Here is a 27,273-nt window from a genome sequence, read left to right on the forward strand (position 1 = left end):
CTATTGAATTGATGGAATAAAAATCTAGGAATTAGGATGACTAGGATTTTTTTGGGGGGGGATGTTAATTATTTCAAATAATGTTAAAATGGATGATTATGAACAGTTGTGCATAATTTTAGAAGTATCACCATAACATGTTGCTATTAGATAACACAAAATAAATAGAAATATAGGACCAGTTACATAAATTTTATCAATCCAATGAATAGAATAGGATTCTTTTTTTTTTTTTCATTGTGGTAAAATAGACACAACAAAATTTACCATTTTAGCCATTTTTCAAGTGTATGGTTCCATGGCATTAAGTACATTCACATTGTTGTGCAGCCATCACATTATCTATCTCCAGAACTTTTTCATCATCCTAAACTGAAAATCTGCCCATTAAATGATAACTCCCTGTTTTCTCCCCCTCCCAGCCCCTGGTAACCACCATTCTACTTTCTGTCTCTATGAATTTGACTGTTCTAAGTACCTTACATAAGTGGAATCATATAGTATTTGTCTTCTTGTGTCTGGCTTATTTCACTTAGCATAATGTCCTCAAGGTTCTCATCTAGATTGCAGCATGCATTTTCATTTCTTTTTAAGGCTGAATAATTTTCCATTGTATTTTTATACCACATCTTGTTTATCCATTCACCTGCATCTGACATTTGGGTTGTTTCCACTTTTTGTCTATTGTGAATAACGCTGCTGTAGATATTAGTGGACAAATATCTGCTTTCAGTTCTTTTGGGAATATATATAGAAGTGGAATTGCTAGATCATACAGTACTTCTATTTTTATTTATTTTTTGAGGAATCGCTGAAGTCTTTTCCACATTGGCTGTACCGTTTTATATTCCTACGAGCAGTGCAGGAGGATTCCAATTTCTCCACCTCCTCACCAACACTTCTTTTCTTTTTAAAAAAGTAGTAGCCATCCTTAGGGGTGTGAAGTGGTTATCTCATTGTCGTTTTGATTTGCATTTCCTAAATGATGAATGATGTTGAGCATCTTTTCACATGTTTGGTGGCTATTTATGTATCTTTGGAGAAATGTCTGTTCAAGTCCTTTACCCATTTTTAATTGGTTGTTAGGATGACTAGAATTTTTTTTTTTTTTTAAAGATAAGAATCTGTAGCTTTTTTTTTAAAAATTAATTAATTTATTTATTTATTTTTGGCTGTGTTGGGTCTTCGTTTCTGTGTGAGGGCTTTCTCCCGTTGTGGAGAGCGGGGGCCACTCTTCATCGCGGTGCGCGGGCCTCTCACTGTCGCGGCCTCTCTTGTTGCGGAGCACAGGCTCCAGACGCGCAGGCTCAGTAGTTGTGGCTCACGGGCTTAGTTGCTCCGCGGCATGTGGGATCTTCCCAGACCAGGGCTCGAACCCATGTCGCCTGCATTGGCAAGCAGATTCTTAACCACTGCGCCACCAGGGAAGCCCGATGACTAGAATTTTAAGTCAACATTCCTTTTAACTACGTTTATAATTCTAAGACAAGTCACATAACTTCTTTGTGCCTTGAATTCCCTACCAGCAAAATGGGATGTCATCTTTCTGTAACTACCTAACAGAAGTGCTAAAAATAGATTAGATATAGTACCTCCTAAAGCAGTATAGATAACTGTTATATTATTAGAACAGCTAACTTTATTAGCATATTTTCATTTTCTGTCTTAGAATAAAGAATCTTTTGTTTAATATTAGTACTTAAGGAACATTTTTCTACAATAGAAGATTATCTGTTGAGGTTTCGTCTGTAAAATTCTGCCTCACTCATGCCTTTTTGTTTTGGTTATTATAGTAAAAGCTCCTGGAGAGCAATTTTACTGTCTACAATACTTTATAGTAACGTAACAGTACCTTGGAGTCTCATTGTAGTTGCACATATTTGTTTTAACTCCACTTTTCTAAGTGCTAAGTACCAAAAATTAGATGATGTTATAAAATGATCTCTCTCCTTGAAAGACAAGCCATTGTGAATTTAGTATGGCAGTATTACCTAACATTTGCTTTGGCCTATAATATTTTCTGACTAGATTATCTTTAATATAGACATACTTTGGAGATATTGCAGGTTCTTTTCCAGACCACCACAGTACAGCACATATAATAAATCGAGTCGCAAGAATTTATTTGGTTTCCAGTGCATTTAAAAGTTATGTTTACACTAACTGTAGTCTATTAAGTGTGCAGTAGCATTATGTCTAAAAAAACAGTGTATATAACTTAATTAAAAATACTTTATTTAAAAAATACTAACCATCATCTGAACTTTCAGCAAGTCGTAATTTTTTTGCAATAGTAACATCAAAGATCACTTATCACACATCACCATAACAAGTATAATAATGAAAAAGTTGGAAATGTGAGAATTAGCAAAATGTGACACAGAGACATGAAGTGAACATATGCTTGAAAAAATGGTGCCGACAGACTTGCTCGATGCAGGGTTATCACACACCTTCAGTTTGTAAAGCACTCAATTATCTGCGAAGGTACAATAAAGCGAGGTATACCTCTGTAAGAATTTCAGAAATTTTATCCCATATTTAGAATGTTTAGTTTTTTCCTCCTATATCATGCACAAACTTGCCTTATTTTAAACCATTTTATAACTAGATCAGACTGTATTGGAAACATATGCTAGCAGTATAGGAGGTGATGTTTTTCTTAAAATAGGTAACTGAAAGTGAGAGCTTGCTGTTAAGTAGGGCAGTGCAGATAAATACTGGGAGCAGGGAGATTATTCTCTTCTAGTATTTTATGTATGAAATGAAACAGTTGAAAGCTGTATTTTAAGATTTTTTTTTTTTTGATGTGGACTTTTTTTTTTTTAATTATTTATTTGTTTGGCTGCGTTGGGTCTTCGTTGCTGTGCGCGGGCTTTCTCTAGTTGCGGCGAGCGGGGGCTACTTTTTGTCGTGGTGTGCGGGCTTCTTATTGCGGTGGCTTCTCTTTGTTGCGGAGCATAGTCTCTAGGCATGCGGGCTGCAGTAGTTGTGGCACACGGGCTCAGTAGTTGTGGCTCGCAGGCTCAGTAGTTTTGTGGCACACGGGCTTAGTTGCTCCACGGCATGTGGGATCTTCCTGGGCCAGGGCTCGAACCCATGTCCCCTCCATTGGCAGGCGAATTCTTAACCACTGCACCACCAGGGAAGTCAGATGTGGACCATTTTTAAAGTCTTTATTGAATTTGTTGTAATATATTTTTTTTATGTTTTGGTTTTTTGGCCATGAGGCATGTGGGATCTTAGCTCCCTGACCAGGGATTGAACCCACACCCCCTGCATTGGAAGGTGAAGTCTTAACCACTGGACCCCCAGGGAAGTCCTGAAAGCTGTATTTTTAAGAACTCTAGTTCACTAATTAAGTATGAGAATATAAAGTTCAGGTCTCCTAGCCTCTTTGTCTTTAAGGATAAAGAACATGAGACTGTTTTAGGTTGTTGCATAAACTTACAGATGTTCTTGGAAGTATTTGCAATTTAGATTTTGGAATTTGCTATTGAGTTACTGAGTAAGCACACAGCATTCATAATCATTTGTATAGAGAGCATACTTACTTGATCCCTAAAACTAATCAAATTACAGTTTCTCTTTGTTTAGATTATTATTGCTTGAGTCACTTCCTTAATAAATGTTTTCCTTGACATAAAGTATTTTTAGTTATTTCCCTTTATACTCTTAAATTTTGCCCCCTACCAAGAAATTTATCTTTTAATGTTACCTGAAAAACATGTAAAAAGCTTGTAATGTTAAAAAATATAGATTCGTTCTAACCAGTTTAATATGAAATTTTCTTAACTTTTTTAGCGTGTTGTCTTTTAAATTCTCATATCCTTTTTTGCTGTTTAGAGAGAGATGCTTTGAAAATTGATTTCTGCCAGTTTTATGTCAATACATATAATGGGCATTTCCCTCTCAGAAGTTAAACACTAGCGTTTGCTAAGATAAAAATACTATTTAGAAATTGTTACGTATTTATATGTTCTGTAACTCAACCTTAACAGTTATAGAAGAATTCTATCAGAAAAGAAGACACTCGAAAGAAAAGCACAAATATGGCTTCATAGGCATTCCCACATTTAGTAATGAGATTAGTTGCATATATGTTTGTTTACTTTAGGTGCATTCTTTGAGGAAAATAAATGTATGAGACTTATGAGTAATTTAAAAAAATTCTAATGTTTCAACTGGTATCAAGAGTAATGTTTGGTATTAACAAAAGGTATGAGAGTCACACTCTTGATTTAGTGTTTTTCTTGAGCTGTGTTATAACATAGGCCACACCATCGCTTTGCTGAGAAACTTTTTTTTTTCCAGCCCTACAGTTTTTGGGCTGTTTATATTTCCTTTAAATTATGGTTGCAAACCAGCAAGTTGTTTTCTGAGTTCTTCTCTTTCTTTTAGTACTTTATCAAGTGTAACTAGTAACAGTCAAACTACGTTTTCACTTGATGTGTTCCCCCAATTCTGTAAGTTCATTTAGGCATGTTTTCTGCATTCCAGATTATTTCAGGCAACAGTTTTATGAAGTATTTATCCATTATGTAACATGGGTTACCATTTTCCTCACTTTTTTTTTTTTAAGAATTGTTTTAATAGATATTTTAAAATTTTTATTTATTTATTTTTAGCTGTGTTGGGTCTTCGTTTCTGTGCGAGGGCTTTCTCTGTTGCGGAGAGCGGGGGCCACTCTTCATCGCGGTGCGCGGGCCTCTCACTGTCGCGGGCCTCTCACTATCGCGGCTTCTCTTGTTGCGGAGCACAGGCTCCAGACGCGCAGGCTCAGTAGTTGTGGCTCACGGGCCCAGTTGCTCCGCGGCATGTGGGATCTTCCCAGACCAGGGCTCGAACCTGTGTCCCCTTCATTGGCAGGCAGATTCTCAACCACTGCGCCACCAGGGAAGCCCTCCTCACTGTTTTTCAGTGTTTCATATTCCTTGCTACCAATCCTCTGATTGTAAAACTAATGCCACATATTTAGGTTTTTGTCATGGTAGTCCCTCACCTTTTGCCAGTTTCTGTATCAGCTATTGCTGTGTAACAAACTACCCCAAAACATAGGGGTTTAAAACAGCAGGTATGTATTCTCACTAATGTACCTACAGGTTAGCCGGGGGTTAGCCAGTCTAGTCACACTGTAAACCATAGTGTGGGTAGAAGTGTATTCCGTATGATTCTCATCCTCTTTAGACCAGTGAGCCAGTCAAGGCATGTTATTACGGCAATTAAAGAAGCACCAGAGGGCAAGCTAAATTGCATAAGCATATTTCAAGCTTCTGCTTGGCCAAAGCAAGTCACAAAGCGAGCCTAAGTCAAAGGTTGGGGAAGTATATTTCACTTCTAATAAGAGGGACTACAAAGTCTGGATAAAGGGAGGGATGAACAAAACATTACGAAGCTACAGTAATCAAAACAGTGTGGTACTGTCATAAAGACAGACATGTAAACCAATGGAAGAGAATAGAAAGGTCAGAAATAAATTCTTGTGTACGTGTTCAAATAACCTTTGACAAGGGTGCCAGGACCACTTAATGGGGAAAGGATATTCTCTTCAACAAATGGTATTGGGAAAACAGGGTATCCACATGTAAAAGAAAGAAGTTGGACCCTTATATACAAAAAATAACTTAAGATGGATTAAAAACGTAAGACCTATAACTAATAAAACTGCTTGGAAAAAACATAGTGGAAAAGCTTCATGTCACTGGATTTGGCAATGATTTTGTGGTTATGACACCAAAAACATAGGCAGCAGAAGCAAAAATAGACAAGTGGGACTATATCAAGCCTAAATACCTTTGTGCATCAAAGGACATAATCAACAGTGAAAAGGCAGTTTATGGAATGGGAGAGAATATTTGCAAATCATGTATCTGATAAGGTGTTAATATCCAGCATTATAAAGAACTCCTACAGCTCCACAAAATATCAAATAACCCAATTTAAAAATGGGCAAAAGACTTCAGTAGACGTTTCTTCAAAGAGCATGACATATACAAATGGCCAATAAGCATATGAAAGATGTTCAACATCACTAATCAGAGAAATATAAATCCAAACCACAGTGAGATACCACCTCACATATGTTAGGATGGCTACTATTGAAAAAATAAAGAATAAAAAATGTTAGTGAGGGCAGAGAAATTGGAACCCATGTGCACAGTTAGTGGGATTGTAAAATGGTACAGTCACTATGGAAAATGATATGGAGGTTCCTCCAAAAATTGAAAACGAAACTACCATGTGATCCTACTACTACTTCTGAGTGTGTATCCAAAAGAAGCAATCCTACTTCTGAATGTGTATCCAAAAGAATCTAAAGCAGGATTTTGAAGAGATATTTGCACACCCATGTTCATAGCAGCATTATTCCTTATAGCCAAGAGATAGAACCAACCCAAATATCCATTGATGGATGATGGCTAAGCAAAATGTGTTATATGCATAAAATGAATTATTATTCATCCTTAAAAGGAAAGAAATCCTGTTAACACGCTACACCATGGATGAACCTTGAGGACATTATGCCAAGTGAAATAAGCCAGTCACAAAAAGACATACTGTGTGATTCTACTTATGTGAGGTATCTAAAGTAGTCAAGTTCATAGAAGCAGAAAGTAGAATGGTGCTTTTAAGGGGCTGGTGGGGGGGGGGGAGTAGAAAGGGGAATTGTTGTTTAATGAGTGTAGTTTCAGATTTGCAAGATGATCAAGTTTCGAAGATCTGTTTTACAACGGTATGCATATACTTAACACTACTGACTGGTACACTTAAAATTGGTTAAGGTGGTACATTTTATGTTGTGTTTTTTTACAGTGATTAAAAAAATGAGAGAGGGGTGAAGAATTGGGACCAATAACTCTGTCTTCCACAGATACTAAAGTTATGATTCCTTTTATCAAGGAATTTACAACCTGGCAGGGAGTTAAACTAGTAAATAATAGTAATGCTATGATAAATATTATTATAAGCATAGAATATTATGGGAGCACAGAAATCATGCTTAAAGGAGTCTTAAGGAATAATTAAGAAATGGAGAGAAATTTGTGGTAAACAAAGGGGTAGTTCTTGGTGGATTAAGTGTCTGTCTAGAGAGTTTGTCAAGTATCAGATTGTGAAGGGTCTAAAGTGCTGTGCTAAGGTTTTAGGGGTTTTTTGACTTAGTCCTGAAGTCATTGGGGAGCTGTTGATTTTGAGCCTCCCAGTTACATGATTAGAATTAATTTTTAGATAGCTGACAGTGGTGTAAAGAAAGATAAATTAGAGATTTTAACAGCTACTCAGACCTTAAAAAGACAAAAAACAAAAAATAATATTTAAGAACTAGAATCACTAGCAATTGGTGATGGATTAGCTGAATGTAGGGGGTTTCATGAAAGTGAAAAATTTGGGATGATTTATATTTCTGGCTTGTACAACTATATATAGATATAGACTTGATAAGAAAAGGACTATGTTAGGGTAGAAAAAATAGGTGGTTCAGATGTGGACTTTACAGTATTTAGTACGGTGTGCCAAGGACCTATTCTAGATGCTGGGGATACAACGTTGAACAAAGGAAACAGATTCCTCCTCCAGTAGCACTTACAATCTTGGTGACTATAAGAAATAAACAAACTGTATAATATGTTAGATTGTGATTATTTTTTTAAGCCAAAACAAATCCCAGAAGAGGAATTGAGGGACAATTTAAAGTAGGGTGATCAGTGAAGACCTCACCTAGAAAGTCTTTAAACAAAAACCTGATGAAGGTGAATATAGCTATTTAGAGTGTTCCAGATGGAGTAACAGTAGGTAAAAAGGCCTGATGTGTTTAAGGAACAGCAGAGAGGTCAGTTGAGGGAGAAGGGGAAGTATTAGAGGAAGACTAGTAAGAAATGAGATTGGCGAAGTAATAGGTATTGGGAGGTCGGCTGATGTAAGGCACCATAAGAAATAAGAATAACTTTTATGATGTTACTCAAGTGTGATTCTTCTTCCCTCAGGAATTAAAAGTTTATTTTCATTATCTACGACTTGTTAAGACCGTATCTTAGTATCCTGTACCTGATTTTTGTTACAGCACTTACCATAACTGTAATTAAATAATTGTGCTTAGCATAGTGTCGTGTGCTTTGCTATAAAATACTTTTTGAATAAAGCATTTTATACTTTTGAATAAAGGAATAACACGTGCCTTCACTTGGTGGTTTAGTATATAGTGCATTTAGATCTGAATATAATACTAAGTTTAATGCAGAGTTGTTTTGAATGTGTGTGGGTGGGGAGAGTGACATGTATGTTTTGTTTTAAGCATTTAGAGTTAGGTTTGTGTTTGGTTACTTTTTTCTTTTTTCTTTTGTCTATTTTGTAGTATAGGTTCCTTGCCACTGCTGGAAAGCAATAATAAAATTGAGTTTATTTTAAATGAGCATTAGCAATGGTCTGTCTTTGGATGGATGATTTTCTAAGTGTATTAGTTAACAAGTCTCTTATCTTGATTTGGCGATTATTTTAGATTTATATGTCGACCCTTGAACAGCACGGGTTCTGCAGATTTTTTTCAGTAGTAAATACTGTATAGTACCCCATGATCCATGGTTGGTCAAATCTGTGGATTCAGAACCTTGCATATGGAGGATGGACTAGGTTATATAGGGATATTCCATTGCATGGGGAGGGTTGGCACCCCTTAACCCCCCTGTGTTGTTCAAGGGTCCACTGTACTCTTATATCAAAGCAAATGTCTGTAGTCTTTGTAATTACTCAACCGTAGTTATTCCAATAGACTTAGTTTTTTAATCAGGAAACAAGCTTAATTTATTTATTAAATAATGTAAATAATTTTATTTTCTATAATCATCAATTATATCTCAATAAGGCAGGAACAGAAAAATTTGCTAAAGGCAGTGTGGTATCTTGGATTGGATTCTGGAACATAAAAAGGGCATAAGTGGAAAAATCTGGTGAAGAAATAAAAGACTGGCGTTAGTTAATAGTAGTAATGTGCCAGTGTTAATTACTTGTTTGACAAATGTAGCATGATTATGTAAGATGTTAGGGGAAACTGGGTGAAGGGTATATGGGAACTTTCTATACTATCTTTGTAACTTTTCTATAAGTTCAAAATTACTCTGAAAATAAGTTTGTTTCTTTTTAAAAAGCAACAGAAGCTACCGGCATGGGGAAGAATACAGTAATCACTAATTAATGTATGGAATTCATAAATTTTAAAAATTTAAGAGTAAAATGATTCAGGTAGTACAGATGGTATCATAAATTTAGAAAAAGCAAAGATCCTTGCTTAATTACTCTAGTCTCGTTCCCTGGAAGTAACCAGGTTTTGTTTGTTTTTTATTTTTGTTTTTTAATTTTTTGTTTACTTCTTCTGGTGGTTACTGCCATAATTCCAGAGATGCTTATACGTCTAGGCCTTGATTGATCAACTTTAGACAGTGTCTACTGACTCTTCACCATGAAAGATTTGTTTTATTAGTTATATTATTTTCAGGTTTTGTTAGTATCTTTTTTTTTAAAATTTTATTTATTTATTTATTTATTTATGGCTGTGTTGGGTCTTCGTTTCTGTGCGAGGGCTTTCTCTAGTTGTGGCAAGTGGGGGCCACTCTTCATTGCGGTGCATGGGCCTCTCACTATCGCGGCCTCTCTTGTTGCGGAGCACAGGCTCCAGACGCGCAGGCTCAGTAGTTGTGGTTCGCGGGCCTAGCTGCTCCGCGGCATGTGGGATCTTCCCAGACCAGGGCTCGAACCCGTGTCCCCTGCATTGGCAGGCAGCTTCTCAACCACTGCGCCACCAGGGAAGCCCTGTTAGTATCCTTTTAACTTGAATGATACGCTTCAATTTCAGTTTCTTCTTCTATCAACTTTAGACATTATTTGTTGACATATATATGATGAAGAAATTCTCAGCTCTGCATTACTCTTGACCTCTTTCCTACCTTCTATTTCCCCACTTTTGTTAACTATAGTATTACTTTTACTGTAACTTAATTTTAATTCATTATGCCCTTGCCTTGTCCAGAAATAATTCAAGGGGCTTATAGATATATGCAACAGATTTTGAGCTTATTAGTGGTTATATTTTAAAGAACTGGTTCTTTAAGATGATTTTTAAGATAAATGTGTGGAGAAGGAATAAGGAAAGTAAATTCTTCTTAGTGTATAATCTCATTCCCTTCTGGGCCACTCGACATTTCTAAATTTTATCTTAAGGGTACATCTACTTTCCTCTTGGGAACTTTTATTTTCCAACTTGTATACCCAGTCATATCTAAATTTCATAAGATGTTCTATTTTGCATATAACTTTGATTCTAGGATGCCTTCAGTTGTTAAGACCCATCATTGCTTTAAAATAACTATTCATTGGGGATGGAGGCAGTACATTAAATGCTTGGTTAATTGAATTCAGCCCAATTTCAGAAATAGTAAAATGAGAAAATATATTTGTATTTAATTTTTTTTATACAGAGGGGAAAACAAACAAAAAAATTAGGTCATCTTTAATTCTGTTGTACACCTAGATTTTTTTTCACCAAAGTAACCTTTCTTTTTTCCTTTAAAAAAAATTGAGACCTATAAGCCTGCCTTTTCTATTAAACCCACTCCCCCACCTTTATTTATTTTGGTGGCTATATCATAATTGTATGTGTGGGTGTACCTAACTTGTTTAACTGGTTCCTTTCTTTGCAGCTTTTTCTATTATAAGCAGTACTGTGAAGAACATTTCTTATAGCTAAATCTTTGCTCATATCTGTGGTTTTTGGGGGTTTTTTTCCCTTTAGATGATGAGGTGGAATTTCTGGGTTAAAAGAGAATGTACATTTTTGTGGTATAACTTCGTAAAAAAGAAAAGCAACTTGACTTCTTTTTGGCTATAAATCATTACTAAAATATAACTTTTTCTTCTTTATTAGTGAACACTTGTCCTGCTCTTTCACCTTTTTCTTGCATGGAGACAGCAATGTTTGTACCAGTGTGGAAATTAACCAACATCAACCTGTATACCTTCTTAGTGAAGAACATATCACCCTTGCTCAACAGTCTAATAGCCCATTTCAAGGTAGATTATTTTATTGGCTTAGTCATTTGATCTTTTATTTTTGTGTCAAGAAAAAATTCTTACTGAAATTGGTAGCGATTAATGAGATTTCCCCCGATCTTTAGCCTAATGATGAATCTGATGTAGTTTACTTCTTCCCCATTTGAGTATTAAGTCAATGAAATAAGTTTTTTAATACAAATATTTAAAAAATTTCTTGTACATGGATGTTAGCGTAATTTAAAGTGTTTCTTTAAATAGCCTCTAGATGGTGTACATGTTTATATTTTCAAAGTTACCTTGTGTATCAGGTCACATAAGCCATTTTTAACATAGGTACACAGAACTTTTGATATAATTCTTACTGTGAAAGTGGTTGAACTCTAGAGGAAATATTTTGTAAGATTGATGATTTGTTTTTAAGAACTGGCAGTATGTTCTTGTTTTAATTCTAAGCCTAGTATTTGCTCTTTAAAAATTTACATGGCAGCATATAATAAGTACTTAGATTTATTTACACACACACACATTATTTTTCCTCAAATTGCTTTTCCTTAGGGGAAAGTCAAGAGAAGTTGAAGGATATATAAATATTCCCAGTTTATGTAGGAATTCTATCCATCTGAGATTTTTGGGTAGACGAAATTTTAAGTTTTTATAATAAACTCAGTGTTGTACTTTATCTTCAAAATAATGAAGTACAATAAATTGATTTTCTCTGGAATTGATGATTATGGATTTCCTTTTCCTTTTTTGGAATTGCATAATTACTTGCCATACTGTTCAATGTCATCTTATTTGGTATAATCATCTTTAGTTACTTATTTGATATCTGTTTTGGGTTTCTAGTTATCTTAAGCCCATTTGGACTAAATGGCACTCTCACAGGACAGGCATTCAAGATGTCCGATTCAGCTACAAAAAAATTGATTGGTGAATGGAAACAGTTCTATCCTGTCTCATCGTGTTTGAAGGAGATGTCTGAAGAAAAGCAGGAAGATATGGATTGGGAAGATGATTCTTTAGCTGCAGTAGAAGTTCTTGTTGGTAGGGATTCTGAGTATTTAATCCTAAGGGGGGAAATATGTGACTATATGTATTAGTTAGATTTTGCTGAATAAAAACTCTGATATCTTAGTGGCTTTTAACAGCAAACATTTATTTCTTCCTTATTTCCTGCTTACAGTACATAAGGGCTGCAGCTTGGTTATGGTTTGGCTCCTTGTGTCTTCTCATCCTGCAACCTAGGTTCAAGGAGTACCCAAGTATCTGGGACATACTATTCTTACAAGAACAGAGGAATAATAGGGACTGAGCCTAACCATATAAGTGTATTTAAAGCTTCTGCTAGGATATGATGTATGTTGCATCTGCTCACACTCCATTAGGTAAAACTAGTCATATGGCCAAGCCAAAGTCATCGGGGCAAGGAAATACATTCCACCTAGAGGGAAAAATGCTAAAGGTGGGAAGAAAATAATTGTGAATGAATAATATTTGGAGGTTGGAAAGTTGACAGCGTGTGTGATGCAGTATTTTAACATTTGGTAAAGCTGTTGCCTCTGATAAAAGGCAGAAAATGTATACCTAAAGGACTTATGGCTTTGATTTGCTTTGTCCAGGTCAGCACTATTTAGGTTGGCTTTATTATATTTATCTTCTTACTTAGGGACCTAGGTTAATAAGGTAAACTATATTTGAAACATGCAGAGACAAGGCAGAGGACATAAAGTAGGAGAGGCTGCATTGATCCTGCAAGTACATCTGAAGTTCCTATTGGGATGTGGCATCTATCACATGCACTTACATTCCAGAGCAAGTTGTACAGCCCAGCTTAACAATGAGGTGAAGATGTATACTCCACCTTAGAGAGACATGGGAGGTGTGGGAAATGTATGGGTGAACAGATAATTGGTTGAGCAGATTAGAATTTGCAACACTGTATTTAATGGATTCATATGGTAAATGTTATATATGAGATTACCTAATTTTTTTAATAAAAGAAATATCAGTATTCAATTTCAATAAATATATTACCAGAGTAGTTGTATCAAAAACAAAAACAAAACACAAACATATATTTGGCTTTTTAAATAGAGGCATATAAAAAAGAAAACAGAAAATGGTCCGTATTTCTAGTGCCAGTTACCTTTGTTAAAAGTTTTAAAATAAATTTGGTCAAATTTGCAAATAAAGATCTTTTTTTTTTTTTTTAAAAGAAATACACATTCATGGTTAGAAAATCCAAAAGCAAAAAGAGAAAGCTGCTTTCTTCTAAGTCTCTGTCACTAAAGGTAACCACTACTACCAGGCTCTTGTGGCTTCTTCAAGAAAAACCTTATGCCAGAAAGAGTACATTTATAAAAGTACATTAAATGTATTTTTATTTTAACAAGTGTGATCATATTGTATCTACTTTTCCGTTATTGCACTTTTGAGTGAAACTAATCCCACTACAGTCACGATAGTAATTGATTTTCTTATCCTTTTTTTTTTTTCATTTTAGCTGGTGTCCGAATGATCTACCCAGCATGCTTTGTTCTAGTCCCTCAGTCAGACATTCCTACTCCTAGCTCTGTGGGATCCTCTCACTGTTCAGCTTCTTGCTTGGGTGTCCACCAAGTGCCTGCTTCCACAAGAGATCCTGCTATGTCTTCAGTTACTCTTACACCACCTACATCTCCTGAGGAAGTTCAAACAGGTATTGTACGAGTTTGTTTCATTAGCTCTAGTGATAAATCTGTTATCTTGAATACAGTAAACACTTAAAAAATAATTATTTTGGAATAATTTCAAACTTACTGAAGTGTTTGTAAGTACAGTGCAAGGAACTCTTCTCATTCAGATTCCCAAACTGTTAACATTTGCTCCGTCACCCTCTGTCTATGCATACATTCCTTATTACTGGTCTTTTTCTGAACCATTTGAGAAAAAGCTGCAGACATGATGCCCCATCACCCCTAAGTACTCAGTCTGTTTCCCAAAATTAAGTACACTTTCCTATATGACTACCATTTAATCTTCCAAGTCAGGATATTAACATTGATACAACACTATCATCCAGTTCCCATTCCCTGTTCAAATTTTTTTTTTTTTTTTGGCTTTCTGTATTTTAAGTAAAGTGACATGCTTTTTTGCCTCAAAATATAAGTAGGCTTACCAGATAGCTGGATCAAGTTATATCAGAAATTTAAAAACACAAAAACAAGATAATGTTATTTTAAACCTACCTTTATTCTCCTACAGCCTGTTCTTTTTTGTTTTCAGTTGATCCTCAGTCTGCCCAGAAATGGATCACATTTTCTTCAGTATCTGATGGCTTCAGCTCTGATAGTACTAGCCATCATGGTGGGAAAATACCCAGAAAATTAGCAAATCATGTGGTGGATAGAGTTTGGCAAGAATGTAATTTGAACAGAGCACAGAACAAGTATGTATTTTCATCTTCAAGTTTAAAAATTGCATGTTGGTAGTTACTTGTAGATAAGAGATATTTAAAGTATAAACCGTTATTCATATGATTTTAATTGAAAAAATGGATTTTTAAAAATTCAACTTTAATGTTTAATTCAGGGTTACAAAAAATTTTATGAATTCTAAAGAGTTTTATAATTTCAAATCTTAGGAGGAAGTATTCGGCTTCATCAGGTGGTCTATGTGAAGAAGAGACAGCCGATAAAGTAGCATCCTGGGATTTTGTTGAAGCTACACAAAGAACAAATTGCAGCTGTTTGAGGTAGATGTTTTTTTCTTTTCCATTTGACTGATGTCGGTATATACACGTATGTGTGGTAGTTTCTTATGCTGTTGCATACTTAGGCCCCACTTTGTTTGAGATACCTTACGTAAACACACTGTTAAGATTTTTTCCAAAAGAAAAAAATATGAGGAAAATAAAAATTCAGTAATACGGAGCTGACTGTAGAAGGACGTACAAATGTATGTCATAGGTTCTTATACAGTTACCAGAGCTGGACTGTGAAAGCTTGGATTCATAGCCAAATAAAAGAATTTTATACTGAATTATGGAATATATAGCATCTATAAGGTAAGAGGAACACAAGTCTCGAGCAAAGTGTTCATAAATGGCACTGTGCTTGAGAAGTTTCTCCCAAGCGTTCTCATAAAAAAGATGATATATGATATACTGAGATAAAATTTTTCTCAGTCTTTTTTTATTGTAAATACAATATTGGGTTTTGTGCAGCAGTTTCTGATAACATCCCTTTGGTCAAGCTGTAGGTGAAATGCTGAACTAAGATTCAGAAAATAAGATTCTACAAGGGACCAAAGCTGTACTGTAAAAATACAGGCTTTCTAATAGACTGTGTTGGTTGAAAGGTCAGTAGAAGAATGGATGTACTTGGAATTCTTTAGGCAATGGTATTTATTTTATGTATTGGGGATTTTGATGAGATTTGTTTATCACAGGCATAAAGATTATGTTGTCTAGAGTTTATTATTTTATTCTACAGATTAAAGGTAGATCATATGTTTTTGCAGTCAAGTAAATAAATAATGGCATTGACATCCCAAACCATGACATACGAATGCACAGTTGGCCACCCCTTCTTGTCATGGCTGTGAGCCAAAGGGATGGAGTGCTTGCAGGTTAGGGCTAAGGTTTTTCTTACATTAGCTCTGTTTGATTGAGTACAATGACAGACTCTCAAGTGTTCTGATGTGTTTTTGCATAGATTAAGTCTTCTTTTATATAGATTCTTTGGATTAAAGACTGTACAACTTTTTAAAGTCTGGCAACTTTGTTAAAAACTTGCCTCTGTTGTTGACAGAGAGATTGGAATAAAAATATGGATAGATTAGCTCCCGTTTAACAGTTTAAAATAGTAAAAACCACACTCACCTTGAGGGGAAAAAAACCAAACTTAGTCTTTTTTTTTTTTTTTTTTTGGCCGCGTTGGGTCTTCGTTGGTGTGCGTGGGTTTTTCTCTAGTTGGCGGCGAGCAGGGGCTACTCTTCGCTGCAGTGCGCGGGCTTCTCATTGCGGTGGTTTCTCTCGTTGCGGAGCGTGGGCTCAGTAGTTGTGGCTCGCGGGCTCTAGAGTGCAGGCTCAGTAGTTGTTGCGCACGGGATTAGTTGCTCCGAGGCATGTGGGATCTTCCCGGACCAGGGCTGGAACCCGTGTCCCCTGCATTGGCAGGCGGATTCGTAACCACTGCACCACCAGGGAAGTCCCAAACTTAGTCTTGAAATGCAGGGCTTCAGTGCATTATTTGTCTAAGACCAAGGGTGTTGGCAAACTACGGTCTGTTGACCACATTTGGCTCACCTATTTTGTATGGCGTGTGAGCTGAAATGATTTTTACAGTTGTAAATATTTGAAAAAAATGAAAGGAAAATATTTTGCGAAAGTTATGTGAAATTCAAATTTTAGTGTCCATAAATAAGAATTTATTGGGACAGAGCCACATCTGTTCATACACATATTAACTGTGGCTGCTTTTACAGAGTTGAGTGGTTACAAGACAGACTGTATGGCCCCCCAGAGTCTAAAATGTTTACCATCTGGTCCTTTACCGAAAAAGTTTGCCAATCCCTGGTCTAAGACCAATAGAATGCTTAAATGAAATTAGACTTTTCTTTCACTGTATTGGCATTTTTATCAAGCAGCTCTTCTTTTTTAGTTTCTAACCTAGGCATTTCTTTATTCTTTTTGAAAGATTTGGGTTTTAAGTTGTAGAGGAAGACACTCAAAATGCATGTTGGTAAACATAAGTTTTAATTCTTGCTCTAAGCCGAACTTTTATTTTTAAAAACATACTTTCTTTCCTAATTCCAGGAATTCCTCCTAGGTATGTAGAGGTTTGATATGAAATTTCATATAATCTATATGTTTGACCAGCTTTGGTAAATTTACCCTTCAAGTAAATACAGTGTTTCTAATCATTTACTTTTTTATTTTTTATTTTTTTCATTCATTTTTCATTTTTTTTACTACTGCATATTGTAGATTCCTCCTCTACCCCTGCCTCTCCCCCCAAATCTGGTTCTCTTCTTTAGTTCATAAGTAAGGCTTGAAACAGACTTGGAGCCACCCTATTATGTGTATCCTCTCCTGGTATAGAATATAGGAGGTAGCGCATACATTGATAACTGACTGTACTAGTCAGCCAGTCTGTTCTCACGTCTATCCCTACATTTTCCCTGCTCTGTTCTGTTCTTCAGGGAGTTACAATTCCTAGGCTCCCTTGCTTTTAACATGTGTTTTTTGGTTTTCCCCCCCCAGTTTTATTGCGATATAACTGACAAATGATATTGTATGATTTTAAGATGTCAGCGTGATGATTTGATTAGGCTCACTTGCTTTTTGGAGTTGGCTAGTTGGAGGCACTAAGAGAAGATTGGTTGATAAGAGGAGGGAAGAAGCCAGGGTATTTCCCCACCCCTTTTTTGAGCCAACTCCAGCAGCAGCTCTTTGTCCCATTAACAGGCCCTTCTTCTGTGGTCCCAGTTACCATTGGGCAGTTCCTGCTGTGGTTGTAGCACCATCCCAAGCTTCTGTGATCTGATGAGACTACTTCATCTTATTGTCCTTTCAGCCATAGAAGTGACTGAAGCTCCCTGCTGTTACTGCTTTCTCCGTTACCTCACTTTCCTCTGTTTTGTTTTTTTGATAAATGATTGTAGTACATTTACTCTGTGTGAAAGATAGGACTGGACCCTTCTCTTAGAAATTGATTTGAAAAAAAAATTGCATAAATATCAGCAGTTTGCATGATATATATGTGATTTTAAGAAATTTAAATTATACAAACAAAGCTGAAGTACTGCTTGACCACTCTCCAAATCCTACTCTCTCTCTCTAGAAGTAACTACTTGCTAATTAGGTATTATCCTTCCATGCTTTTCTCTGTAATATTGTGTGTATATGTGTTTTTCCTCCCAACACATAAACATAATACAGATGTATTTCGCAGTTTATTTTTTCACTTCATGTGCCTTAGATCTCTCCATTCTAGTTACTTGTGGATCTGCTTTATTGTTTTAAAAAAACTTCTTGGCTTTCCATTGAATGGAAGTACCATAGTGTATTTAATCATTCTGAGTTTGATGGACAAATAGGTTGTTTCCAAAGGTTTTTTTGTTTGTGTTTACTTTTTAAAAAATAATACTTTTGTGACTATCAGTTATTTATTAGATTTTTTTTTTTGACACTCTGTGATAGACGATGTCCAAGGCTCAGGATACATTAGTGAACAAGGCTCCTGCTGTTGTGAATCCTGCATGCTAAGGGGAGTGGGGCAGATAATTAGTTTTCAAAAAAAATTCTTAATCCTTTTAAAATTTAAGAGTGGTGAATGCTAAGAAGGAAATAAAATTAGGTGGGTGATGTGATAGAGAGTTGTGGGCAAGGGGGCTATTTAAATACTTTGCTTGTGACTTCAGAAAACTTCTACCAGTTTCACTCCCACTTCTTGCATATAAGAGTGCTGGTTTTTCTTACGCTTTCACTGATCTGAGAACTGTCCTTAAAATTATTTTTTTTCCCATTATAGTAAGTGAAAAGCATAAAATTGTTCTAATTGGCATTTTTCAGTTGTTAGTGAGATTAAAAACTGCACATTTATGGATATTAGGCTTTAATCTGGTGGAATGTTCATAAGAAAATTAGCACTTAGCAAGCTGTATAAGTAGAAAGCAATACACTAAATTTTAGATATTAATACTAAAATACTAGGAACTTCAATTAATAGGAAAAATAATTAAAGGAATCACTCTAATACTTTCAGGACAACTTCTTTTTTAGAAAGATTCTCCAACTTGGTTGACTTCTAATATGAAATTCAGTTGTCTCTAAAGAAGCCTAGCTTTTAGAAAAAGGTCTGTATAGAAGAAAGGAACTATGATTTAATGTTACCAAAGTTTTGGAGAGCCACTGCTATTCGTATATAGCCCACATTAATAGTCTCTTTGCCTTATGGAAGGATAAAGGAATGTATGGCTGTTTACTTTTCATATCCCTTGTATACTTGGAATATAACCAGATAGCTCACCTCAGATTATTGGAGATCGTTTTTCTCCTTAGTGCCTTGCATAACTTGATGAATTCTTAAACTTTTGGTTTCAAAACTCATTTACACTCTTAAAAATTATAGGGTATCCGAACGTGCTTTTATTTATGTGGGTTACGTCTATTTATATCATTTTAGGGAAATTTTAAAGCAGTGCTTAATTTATTTAAAAAATAACATAAGCCCAGTGCAAATTAACATGAATAAAATACTTTTATAGAAATCAACTACATTTTCCAAAGCAAAAAACAGATTAGAGGACTTCCCTGGTGGCGCAGTGGTTAAGAATCTGCCTGCCAAAAACACAGGGGACACGGGTTCGAGCCCTGGTCCGGGAAGATCCCACATGCCGGGGAGCACCTAAGCCCATGCGCCACAATTACCGAGCCTACGCTCTAGAGCCTGTGAGCCACAACTACTGAGCCCACGTGCCGCAACTACTGAAGCCCACGTGCCTAGAGCCTGTACTCCGCAACAGGAGAAGCCACCACGATGAGAAGCCTGTGCACTGCAATGAAGAGTAGATCCCAGTTGCCGCGACTAGAGAAAGCCCTAGCTCGGCAACAGAGACCGAACGCGGCCAAAAATAAATTAAAAAAAAACAAAAAATTATATGTCATAAAATAACCAAAAAAAAAACCAGAAGAGATAGTTGACATTCTTTCTTTCATAAATGCCTTTAAAAACTGGTGGATATTTTACACTTAACAGCACATCTCAATTTGTACTCTCCACGTTTTGAGTGCCTAGTTAGCCACATGTGACTTTGGATACCATTCTTGGACAGCACAGCTTTAGAAATAGAGTTCAAAATAGGACTAATGTCTGGATATAGGGAAAAAAATATACATACACACATATATATAAATGTCTGATATAGAAAAGACAAGTTTCTAGTCAATATATTATTTTCTAACAACTGGAGGAGCTGCATTTCCTCATAAGGTAATGTGGTCCTTGCCATTGAAAATATTCGACGAGGGGTTGGTTAGAGAAGGGATTATTCTTACATTGGATAGAACCTACTGTTTGTTTTTTTAATGACCAATAACTTTATTAAATTTTTTTAAATGCTATTTAAAAAATTTAAATAATGCACATGAATATAAAACTTAAAATGACAAGTTCTCCCTGTTATGCATGTATGTAGATCTGCCTGCCTGTTTTCTTTTCCACAAATGGAATCATGCTGTGTATACTGTTCTTCAACGTGCTTTTTTTGAAAAACAGTTATCCTGGGTATCTTTTCTTGTTAGCACATACAGTTCCACTCTCTTTTTTTCTTTTAAATTCATAGTACTCCATGATACTGTCGAGATACAGTGCTTTATTTGGCCAGTCACCTGTGCTGCACTCTTGCTGAAGATTTTTAAAGCAAATCTTAAATACCATCATTTCACTTTACTTCAGTATGCAACTCTAAAAAATGTTAATATTTTCTTACGTAGCTATAATTCCATTATCACACCTGATAAAAGGAACAGTATTTTATTGGTATCATCTGATACCTTCTACAGATATGTCTCAGAAATATCTTTTTGTAGTTGGTTGGTTTGACTAGGATTCAAACAAGGAGTAGACATTTGATTGTTAAGTTTTCCAGGTCTCTCTTTTAATCCTCTTCCTCCTTTTATGACATTGACTTGGTTGGAGAAACTAGGTCAGTTGTTCTATAGAATGTCCCACATTATGGATTTTCTCAATTTGTCATGTATTTTAACTTGTTCTTTTGGTGTCATTTAACTGCTTTTATCCCTTGCATTTCTGTAAATGGAAGGTAGCTGTAGAGCCATGTCCTCTAATACTAGCTATGTTTGTAACCACTAGTGACTATTTAAATTTATTTATTTACTTGGCCACACCACTCGGCATGCAGGATCTTAGTTCCTGGACCAGGGATCGAACTCATGACCCCTGCAGTGGACGCACGGAGTCTTAACCACTGGACCGCCAGGGAAGTCCCTGTGGCTATTTAAATTTAAAGTAACTGGATTTAGATAAAATTTAAAATTTAGCCCCTCCATTGCACAAGTCACATTTCTAGTTCTCAGTAGCCACATATAGAACATTTCTATCATCACAGAAAGTTATTTTGGACACTGCTGATCTAGAGGCTTAATTAGGTTTAGGTTTAATATTTTTGGCGAGAATACTACATAGGCAGTGCTGTGTTGCTTTGTATGGTGTCACATCAGAAGAGACATATGCCCGGTTATCCCACTTTTAATAATGTTAAAACTAAGAAGGTGGTGATCAGCCTGATGCCTTCATTGTAAAATTCTAATCATGTTTACTATGAGTAAAGACAGTTTTTCTTCTTCTTTTGAAATCTCTGATCTCTTTTTTTTTTTAATTATTTATTTATTTATTTATTTATTTATTTATTTATTTATGGCTGTGTTGGGTCTTCGTTTCTGCGCAAGGGCTTTCTCTAGTTGTGGCAAGCGGGGGCCACTCTTCATCGCGGTGCGCGGGCCTCTCACTATCGCGGCCTCTCTTGTTGCAGAGCACAGGCTCCAGACGCACAGGCTCAGCAATTGTGGCTCACGGGCCTAGTCGCTCCACGGCATGTGGGATCTGCCCGGACCAGGGCTCGAACCCATGTCCCCTGCATTGGCAGGCAGATTCTCAACCACTGCGCCACCAGGGAAGCCCCTCTGATCTCTTTTTTTTTTTCTTGACTTAACTGCATTACCTAAAACTTTCAATAAAATTGTTGAAATGTTGAGAGTTAATATTCTTGCTTTGTTCCTAGTCTTAGGGAGAAAATATTTAGTCTTGCATCATTAAGTATGATGTTAGTTGTAGTTTTTCATAGACGTCCTTCATTGGACTAAGTTCTAATACTTGCTTGCTGAGTCTTTTTATATGAATAGGTGTTGAATTTTGTCATGTTTTTCTATATTTATTGAGATAATCATATGGTTTTCTGTTTTATTCTGTTATGTGATGAATAATATTGGTTTTTCTCTTGTGAATGTTACACCTTAAATTCGTGGGACAAATTCCATTTGGTTATGATGTATTCTCAGTTTATATATTACTCATTTGCTCATATTTTGTTAATGATTTACATCTGTGTTCTTAAGGATTATTGTTCTGTGATTTCCTTTTCTGATGATGTCTTTGATTTTGGTGTCAGAGTAATGATGGATTTCTCCTGTGTCCTTTTGACATGACTGCAGTTTTCTTTGATAACTTTCATGCTTTTTTTTCCCCTCATGTACAATAAGAGGTCCCAGGCTCTGTACAAAAGGGTGTCTCAGCATGTTCTCTCAGTAGAGAGGGTTCTTTGAAAAAGTGCCTGCCACTGCTTTTTAATAGTCTTTCAAGTTACCTCTGATATAACAAAACCATTAATAAAATATATTGTAAAAAAAAACAAAGAAAACCTAATGAATACTTAATGCTTTAGCTCCAAATCGCTGCAAATTTTTTTTCTAGTTTTTTACTTAAAAAATACTCTATATGCATTAATATCAGTTGAGTTTGGAAATCTCAAAGTACACAGTATTTTTACTGCACTGAAAGAAATCTTAAACTTTGAATAAAATTATTAGATTTTAAGGTATATAGTTTTAAATTCTTCAATTTAGAATTGCTTCACATCATGAGGAATAAATTCTTTTATGTACTTCCTTTTCTTTTTCCTTTCCAGTCAGCTTATTCTTTCTGTATTGGTAAGCCTTGGGAGAAGGAAGGTAGGTATGGTATGGGGCATCAACCAGTCAATTCCAGAACTATCCAGGTGGATATAACTACAATCTTGATTGATCTAACTTCAGTCCAGTAGAGTAAGTTTCCTAGCTGGTTGCTGTAGGATCGTAGATGATGATTGAGCTCAGCCAAGCTGTTGACATTGATTTATAACAATTATGAATGGTAAAATATCAGGTACATTCATAAATGAATAAATTTGAGGACATTTTATACCTTTTTATATTAAAATAACTAGAATCTTATCTCTGTATTTATTCAGATACTAAGATATTTAGATTAGGTAAGGCAGATCATCTTTGGCTATCTGATCACATGTTAAATGAGGATGAGAGATTGGCTTTTATGAAGCTTTCTGTGTGCTCTTAGTTTTAGGCCACTGTACAAAGTATGTTTTTTTCTATGTAAATTCAAATAATTTTACTTTTAGGATTATGTGTGAAAAACAAATGACATCCAAAATTTCTAAGGCTGTTAACTTGTATACTTTGATATAATAGTTATACTATAAATAAGCCTTTCTTTTAACTTTTCAGGCACAAAAATCTCAAACCAAGAAATCCTGGACAACAAGGACAGGCACCAACTTTAAGTCAGCAACAACAAGTACTTCCGAAGCACAAGACCAATGAAAAGCAAGAAAAGAGTGAAAAACCACAAAAACGCCCCTTGACTCCTTTTCACCATCGTGTATCTGTTAGCGATGATGTTGGCATGGACACAGATTCAGCCAGCCAAAGACTTGTGATCTCTGCTCCAGACAGTCAAGTGAGATTTTCAAACATCCGAACTAATGATGTAGCAAAGACTCCTCAGATGCATGGCACTGAAATGGCAAATTCACCTCAACCACCCCCACTTAGTCCTCACCCATGTGACGTGGTTGATGAAGGAGTGACTAAAACACCTTCAACTCCTCAAAGTCAGCATTTTTATCAAATGCCAACACCGGATCCCTTGGTTCCTTCTAAACCAATTGAAGATAGGATAGACAGTTTATCTCAGTCTTTCCCAGCTCAATTCCAGGAAGCTGTAGAACCTACAATATATGTTGGTACAGCAGTAAACTTGGAAGAAGATGAAGCTAATATAGCCTGGAAGTATTACAAGGTCCCAAAGAAAAAAAATTTAGAGTTTTTACCACCTCAACTTCCAAGTGATAAATTCAAGGATGATCCAGTTGGACCTTTTGGACAGGAAAGTGTAACATCAGTTACAGAGTATGTATTTTTTTTAATAGTCACTATTATAATTTAAGGGTGGAAATGATGTAGGTTCTTAATAGTAGGACTCCAGAATGGTTTCAGGGTAGGATTTACAATAATAAATCCTTTGAGTATTTGAGTATTAATTTTGCATAATTTCTTTACTGTGATTTTTCCTCAGGGAACCTCTTTATTATGAAATATTTTAGTCACAAAAAAGTGGAGAAAATAATAACATTTATCCATCAACAAACTTAAGAATTTTACATACAGTTAGAACCCCTGTGTACTATTTTTCTTCCTCCATTCTTCCTTCCACTTCCTGAATTTGGTATTTATCATTTCTATACATGTTTTTATACATGTAGCTCTAGTTAATTCATTTTACTTGCTCTCTAGTATTTCTTTGTTATGAATATGCCATAATTTATCTACTCTCTTGAGATGGACATGTTGGTTATTTTCAATTTTTCACAAAGGATGTAGCAGTGAACTTTTTTGTACACATTTCCTTGTATACTTATATATATAAGAATTCCTCTAGGGAATACAGCAAAAAGTGGAATTGCTGGGCCATGGGGTATGTCGATATTCAACATTAAGGGTTGTTGCCAAGTTTCTCTCCAAACTATACTAGTTTACACCCTCATCGACCAGCAGAGTATGAGAATAGCTGTTCTACATTTTCCTCAGTACTTGGTATTATGAGACTTTTAATTTGGCTAATCTGCTGCATGCAGAATGGCCTATTATTGTCTTACTATGTTTTACAGATCCCTAGTGAGGTTCAGCATCACTTAAAGTGTTTACAGGCCTGTATATCATATGTTTTAGTCTATTTTCGTTTCTTTTTTTTCCTGATTTATTCTTTTCATATTCTGGTTATTAATCTTATATTAATTATATGTGCCTTGGATATCTTTTTTTTTTTATAGTTTTTTTTTTTTTTTTTTAATTTATTTTTGGCTGCGTTGGGTCTTCGTTTCTGTGTGAGGGCTTTCTCTAGTTGTGGCGAGCGGGGGCCACTCTTCATCGCGGCGCGCGGGCCTCTCACTGTCGCAGCCTCTCTTGTTGCGGAGCACAGGCTCCAGACGCGCAGGCTCAGTAGTTGTGGCTCACGGACCTAGTTGCTCCGAGGCATGTGGGATCTTCCCAGACCAGGGCTCGAACCCATGTGCCCTGCATTGGCAGGCAGATTCTCAACCACTGCGCCACCAGGGAAACCCCTTGGATATCATTTTTAGTCCATTTTTTTTTCTTTTCTTTTCCTCCTAGTTATTCTTCGTATATTCTGGCTATCAATCTTGTATTAGTTATAAGTGCTACAGATATCTTCCTCTGTTCTGTGGTTTGCCTTCTTTGTCCACAATATGTATGACATACTTTGGGGCAGAAATAGGGTTTTTTTCAGGTCTCCCTTTACTTTCTGTGTTGTTCTGATTATATTTATTATCTGTCCCACAGGCTTTTTGCATTTTTATCTATAGTGGGGTTTTTAAAAATTTTTATTGGAGTATAGTTTACAATGTTGTGTTAGTTTCAGATGTAAAGCAAAGTGAATCAGTTAGTGTTTTTTTAAAGGTGAAAGTCAACCATCCATTATATTCATTTTACCTTTATATTCATTAAAACTGTCTACCTATTTATCAATGCAAGGCCAAGTAGTTTGCAAAGATTACATTTCCTTCTCTATCAGTCTCTAAAACTTTTAGGGTCTTTAGCTTAGAATGTTGAAATTTCGCAAGAATACGTGTATACATTGTGGTTTTTTATTCAGTCCTTGTACTGAACTTTTGAGGGGGGCTGGTTCAATTTGAAGTCTTTTTTGTCCCGTCACTGGGAAGTTTCTCTTTTCTTGAAAAATATCTCCATTTTTTTCCCCCATTCTCTGCAGAACCTCTAGAATTCAGATGTTGAACTTGTGTATTTTCTCTCATTTTCCATCTTTTTTTTCTGAGGGTATTCCTCAACTTCTAGCCCCTTTCTTAAAGTCTTAATATTTGTTTCTCATTTTTTTTAAATTTCTAAACTTTTTTTTTTAAATAGCAACCCCTTGTTTAATGTCCTGTAACTTTTTTTCCTTTAGAATTACTTTATTTTGGTCTTTTTCTTTACTATACTGATTCTCACCATATTTCTTCTTCTTGTTTCATCTTACACATTTTAGAATGAGGGAATGAATAGAGGAGCTGTATAAAGGCAGAGCCTTGTTGATTGGCAGGACTTAACTCACTCAACAAATACTTTAGAATGAACTGTGTATCAGTTCCAGAAACTTTGCTTTATGTTAATGGGGTAGGGGATGTTTAGGAGGGGAGGCCTTGTACCTAAACTTCCAGGATGAAAAGGATCTTGTGCCTTCACCAGGTAGTTTATTCATTTTTCTTAGAAAAGGAACCCTTTCAGGACTGGGGAGCAGGGGCAGGGGGATAAATTAGGAGTTTGGGATTAATGTATACACACTACTATATATAAAATAGATAAACAACAAGGACCTGCTGTATAGCACAGGGAACTATATTACAATATCTTGTAATAATCTATAATGGAAAAGAATCTGAAAAAGAATGTATATATACACACACACACACAAAACAGAATCACTTTGCTGTACACCTGAAACACACAACATTGTAAATAAACTATACTTCAATTTTTAAAATGGTTATAAAAAAATAGGAACACTTTGTTTCTCCTTTTTCAGCTTTTTTTCATTTCTGTCTAGAGATGTAAGTCCAGATTTTCTCTGGTTTTTAGGCAGTTTGGCTCTCCTGTTGTTTATATAGTTTGCCCTTAGCCCCCTCTTGCATATTGTAAGCCATGAACTTTCTCTGCTGTGTTTCATTGATTTTGAGCTTCCCTGAGACTAAGTAAAATTCCTGATCTATTTATAGCCTCTTTCTCATTTTCCCTACTGTTAGAGATGTATTTTCTTTTAAAATTCCTCGGTTATTATTTTAATAGACAAACCCGTGTGCTTCATCTAGCACTTTGAATCTTAAAAGCATTCTAGTATGACTTTTTTTTTTAAATTAAAATTAATCTGGACTTGAAATAGAGGGACTTCAGAATACCCTTATGATCATGGAAGACGACTAACTTAGTTAATAAATTAGCAGATTTTTTGAAAGCAAATGATGTCTTGGAAACAAGGCTTAAAAGATCTTAATCTTATCTGTGCTGGATGTAATATAAAAATCTAAGCTAACTTCAACTCTTGCCTGAAACTGTTGGTCTCCTTGATTCTATACTTCTCTTTATATAGTCTCTATACAACAGTC

At 35.7% G+C, this 27,273-nt stretch overlaps 1 protein-coding gene across 1 annotated transcript in view; it reads left to right on the top strand.

The window, feature by feature from the left end:
• MED13 (mediator complex subunit 13) overlaps positions 1 to 27,273 on the top strand; it is a 96,309-nt gene that overhangs the window by 16,559 nt on the left and 52,477 nt on the right. Inside the window, exons 4-9 of the mRNA XM_068529824.1 lie at positions 10,913 to 11,058; positions 11,887 to 12,084; positions 13,544 to 13,738; positions 14,305 to 14,467; positions 14,663 to 14,773; positions 23,324 to 24,007. Coding sequence (XP_068385925.1) covers positions 10,913 to 11,058; positions 11,887 to 12,084; positions 13,544 to 13,738; positions 14,305 to 14,467; positions 14,663 to 14,773; positions 23,324 to 24,007 — 1,497 coding nt within the window. The remainder of the gene's footprint in view (positions 1 to 10,912; positions 11,059 to 11,886; positions 12,085 to 13,543; positions 13,739 to 14,304; positions 14,468 to 14,662; positions 14,774 to 23,323; positions 24,008 to 27,273) is intronic.

This window comes from Eschrichtius robustus, chromosome 20 (assembly GCF_028021215.1).
Source record: "Eschrichtius robustus isolate mEscRob2 chromosome 20, mEscRob2.pri, whole genome shotgun sequence".
Taxonomy (NCBI): Eukaryota; Metazoa; Chordata; class Mammalia; order Artiodactyla; family Eschrichtiidae; genus Eschrichtius; species Eschrichtius robustus.